General features: G+C 46.4%; 1 protein-coding gene across 1 annotated transcript in view; it reads right to left on the bottom strand.

Annotated features, from left to right (window-relative positions):
• The window catches only part of LOC106809510 (microtubule-actin cross-linking factor 1-like), a 44,543-nt gene that overhangs the window by 3,015 nt on the left and 37,969 nt on the right, over positions 1–3,559 (bottom strand). Inside the window, exons 23-25 of the mRNA XM_014812603.1 lie at positions 2,561–2,639; positions 1,760–1,857; positions 887–1,000 (exon numbers count right to left, since the gene is read on the bottom strand). Coding sequence (XP_014668089.1) covers positions 887–1,000; positions 1,760–1,857; positions 2,561–2,639 — 291 coding nt within the window. The remainder of the gene's footprint in view (positions 1–886; positions 1,001–1,759; positions 1,858–2,560; positions 2,640–3,559) is intronic.

Genomic DNA, 3,559 nt, shown 5'->3' with positions numbered 1-3,559 from the left:
CATAAGTCACAGAGCACTCGAACTTTCCACAAAATAAACAAACACAAACAAACAAAACAAACAAACTCTTAATCTAAATATAACAAACAGAAGAACGAACGGTTAAACTGTATCAAAACCGAAATTAAACAAACTACGAACTTTTATGCCGTCACGCGGAGTGAACATCACTCGAAGGCAACATGATTGGAAGGTATCTTGTTTTATTTTGGGTAAATAACATTACCTAATATCATACCCTTTTAACATATTCTCTATCTTCCATCACTGTGCTACACCTCACCCTCTAACTAGGTTGCATTCAACCAGTCAAGCGCGAAATGTTGTAAACTTGTAACAAGTTTTGGGCGGATGTGCTGGATTTATGACTGGAGTGGAGAGATTTAAGCCTGGGTGGATGGCCAGAGTGACGACTCCAGTCACGACTGGATTCGTGACTGGAGTGAAGACTGGGCGAATGACTGGAGTCATGGCTATGCGCACGACTGGATTGAAGAACAGACGCACGACTGGGTAGAGGACTGCAATGATATTTTCAACTGCAGTTAATGATAATTATCGACCATTAACGTCGGCAGTGTTAGGCACAAAGTGAACGTCTGCACTCCCGCCAACTCGAGCCGCCATCTTGCATCTCACAGCACCAGTCTTCTCCACGCAGATGCTCACTAGATGGCGCTCTCCCCGGTCCGGTTCCCGGTGGCGCCATCTACGGCTTCGGCTTTTCCACGCAGGGATTTCCTCGCCGATCCTTTCGGCGCCGGATCCTGCTCGCGGTGAACCGCGGGTCGAGTGCACCGACGACCTCGCCATGGCCTTGACCCCTGACCTCGCAGAGACGCACGCCGGCGACGGACGTGCGGGTGGTCGTCATCGACGACGAGGGACTCGCGGACTTGGTCGGAGACGCGGGTGGGTTGGCAGGTGGCGCCGGTGGAGGGCGAGGTTCGCTGCGGGATGGTGCGCGCCGGGATCGTGTGCGGCCGGACCGTGCCACAACCTGCGAGATACGAGACGCGAGGTGAGACGCGCTAACTGCTAGACATGATACGCGAGGCATGAGACATGAGGTGTGAGATGCGAGATAATGAGACACACGAACCGCGCTAAGACATGAGACATGAGGTTGTGAGACACGAGATGTGATACATGTGAAACTGCTAGAGATGAGACATGAGGTGTGAGACGAGATGTGATACATGTGAAACTGCTAGAGATGAGACATGAGGTGTGAGACACGAGATGTGAGACATGTGAAACTGCTAGAGATCAGGCACGAGGTGTGAGACACGAGATGTGAGACATGTGAAACTGCTAGAGATGAGGCAGAGGTGGGTGAGGTGTGAGACACTAGGTGTGAGGTGTGAGACACGAGGTGAGACATGTGAAACTGCTAGAGATCAGGCACGAGGTGTGAGACACGAGATACGAGACATGTGAAACTGCTAGAGACGAGACGCAAGGAATGAGACACGAGGCATGAGGTGTGAGACACAATATGTGAGAAGTGAGATGTGTGAACCACTAGACACGCGCCATGAGGTGTGAGACAGGAAACAAGATAGGCGAGACCTGAGGCACATGAGATGTAAGACAAGTAACATCAGGGGTTAATAACGAGAAAATTGTTATCATAATTTCGGTGTTTATAATTGTTAATAATGTAACGTTGAATTAATGTTGTAGAAATGATGAAGAAGGAACTGGGTAGAGGAGGACAAGCCCAGGGAGGAGGATATTATGGTGGAGAGGAAACTAACTTGGATGAGGAACCAGGGGTAGAGGAGAAGCTCTGCGCGACGCCCTCAGCCAGGGTGAACTGTTCACGCCGATCCAGGTTCGTGCGACCCTTCGCTAAAAACATGAGAACGAGAAACGTAAAAGTCGCACGCCAAAGCAAGAGGGGCAGCTGCGCAAATTCGTGTGGCACCGAGGAAAAAAAAGCGATGGAGAAAAACAGGAGTGTGGTTTATCGTTTATTCGTATAAACCGGAGAACAAGAACAGTACGCACATCGCAACAAATCGGTTACTCAGTTACCCCTCATACACAAACATGGCGGACACAGTAGTTTATAGTACCCTCAATACACAAACATGGCGACACGTAGTTATAGTTACCCCCTCATACACCAAACATGGCGGCGGACACGTAGTTATAGTTACCCCTCATCACACAAACATGGCGGACACGTTAGTTATAGTTACCGACACCCTCATACACAAACATGGCGGACACGTAGTTTATAGTACCCCCCTCATACCACAAACATGGCGGACACGTATTTATAGTCTACCTGGACCCTCATGCACCAAACATAGGCGACACGTAGTTATAGTTACCGCCCTGCATGACACAAACATGGCGGACACGTAGTTAGCAGTTATGCCACCGTAAATCAAAAATGGCTGATGCAAGGTTTTTAATAGATACCTGCTGTAAACAAACATGGCGGACACACGGTCCATAATTCTGATTGTAAACAAACATGGCCAATAGCATGGACATATATTCCTCCTCTCATTAACAGACATGGCCGAAACAAACATGGTATTGCTCGCACACGGATCGTTCTTGACCAGGAGACATTGTCGCAGCGGCTTCTCAACCGCGGCAACAATTCGACCCAATCCACCGTGCTTGCGCAGAAATTCTCATCAAGGCGGAGCCTTCTTTGAGAGTCACCTAACTGGCAACAGACGCCAAGCCAGACGACGGTTAGTTTTCTAAATCGCGTCAATTAACAGTTCGTTAATTGCTTGATAATCGATGGCGGTATTCACGAATAGGTTTTACAACCCGTTGGACGTCTTCCGGTTCTCGGAGGGAGAGAACAACTGAGCGCGTAGAAAAAGGTAACGACGCACTCACGAAACAGCAACGCCACACGTAGTAAGTAACAGCATTGCCTAACTAAGTATATATTGTGGCGCCAGCTAAAAATTACTTTTTTTTTTACGCAGAGCTCTTTTTTTGATTTTGTATGCAAAAAAAGGGCTGCTCGTAATTTTTTTACGGGAGCTATTTTAGGCTTGGCGCAGAGCTGACTTTTTAAGCATAGGCAATAATTTTGATAAAAATTTTCATAACCTTGGATGCAACTGACTATATTCATTCATCCAGCATTCAGCACTCAGCACCAGTATCAAGACCCTATCAGTGTTAAGAAATCGTCACACAATTAACATTCGATTACATTTTTAAATCAGAAAATTTATTCTTACTTGAGCTAAGAAACGCATCACATTCCTATTCCAATTTCATTCACGACAGACAGACATGCACTACCACAGTTACACATAGTCAGGTAACATGACAAAGACAGGAAATCAATAATTTATAAATCATGGTAATGATGGTAAATACGTTCTTTATTTTAACTTTATTTCTTTTCATCTTTCAACGTTTCTTTTTACATCGACTGAGCAAGTTCAGAACTTCAGAGAGAGTTTTTTAGTTACTAGTTGAGTATGTTAAAAAAAGTACTGGAATCTCTAGGAATGCCGGGAAGCTTTCTGGGCAAGGTTTTATCTTTCGCTTTTCTCCTCCCAGTCGACGA

Source organism: Priapulus caudatus, unplaced genomic scaffold (genome assembly GCF_000485595.1).
Source record: "Priapulus caudatus unplaced genomic scaffold, Priapulus_caudatus-5.0.1 Scaffold360, whole genome shotgun sequence".
In the NCBI taxonomy this organism is placed as follows: Eukaryota; Metazoa; Priapulida; class Priapulimorpha; order Priapulimorphida; family Priapulidae; genus Priapulus; species Priapulus caudatus.
Note: the sequence above shows the minus strand (reverse complement) of the source record. Positions and strands in the feature narration are given on the sequence as shown.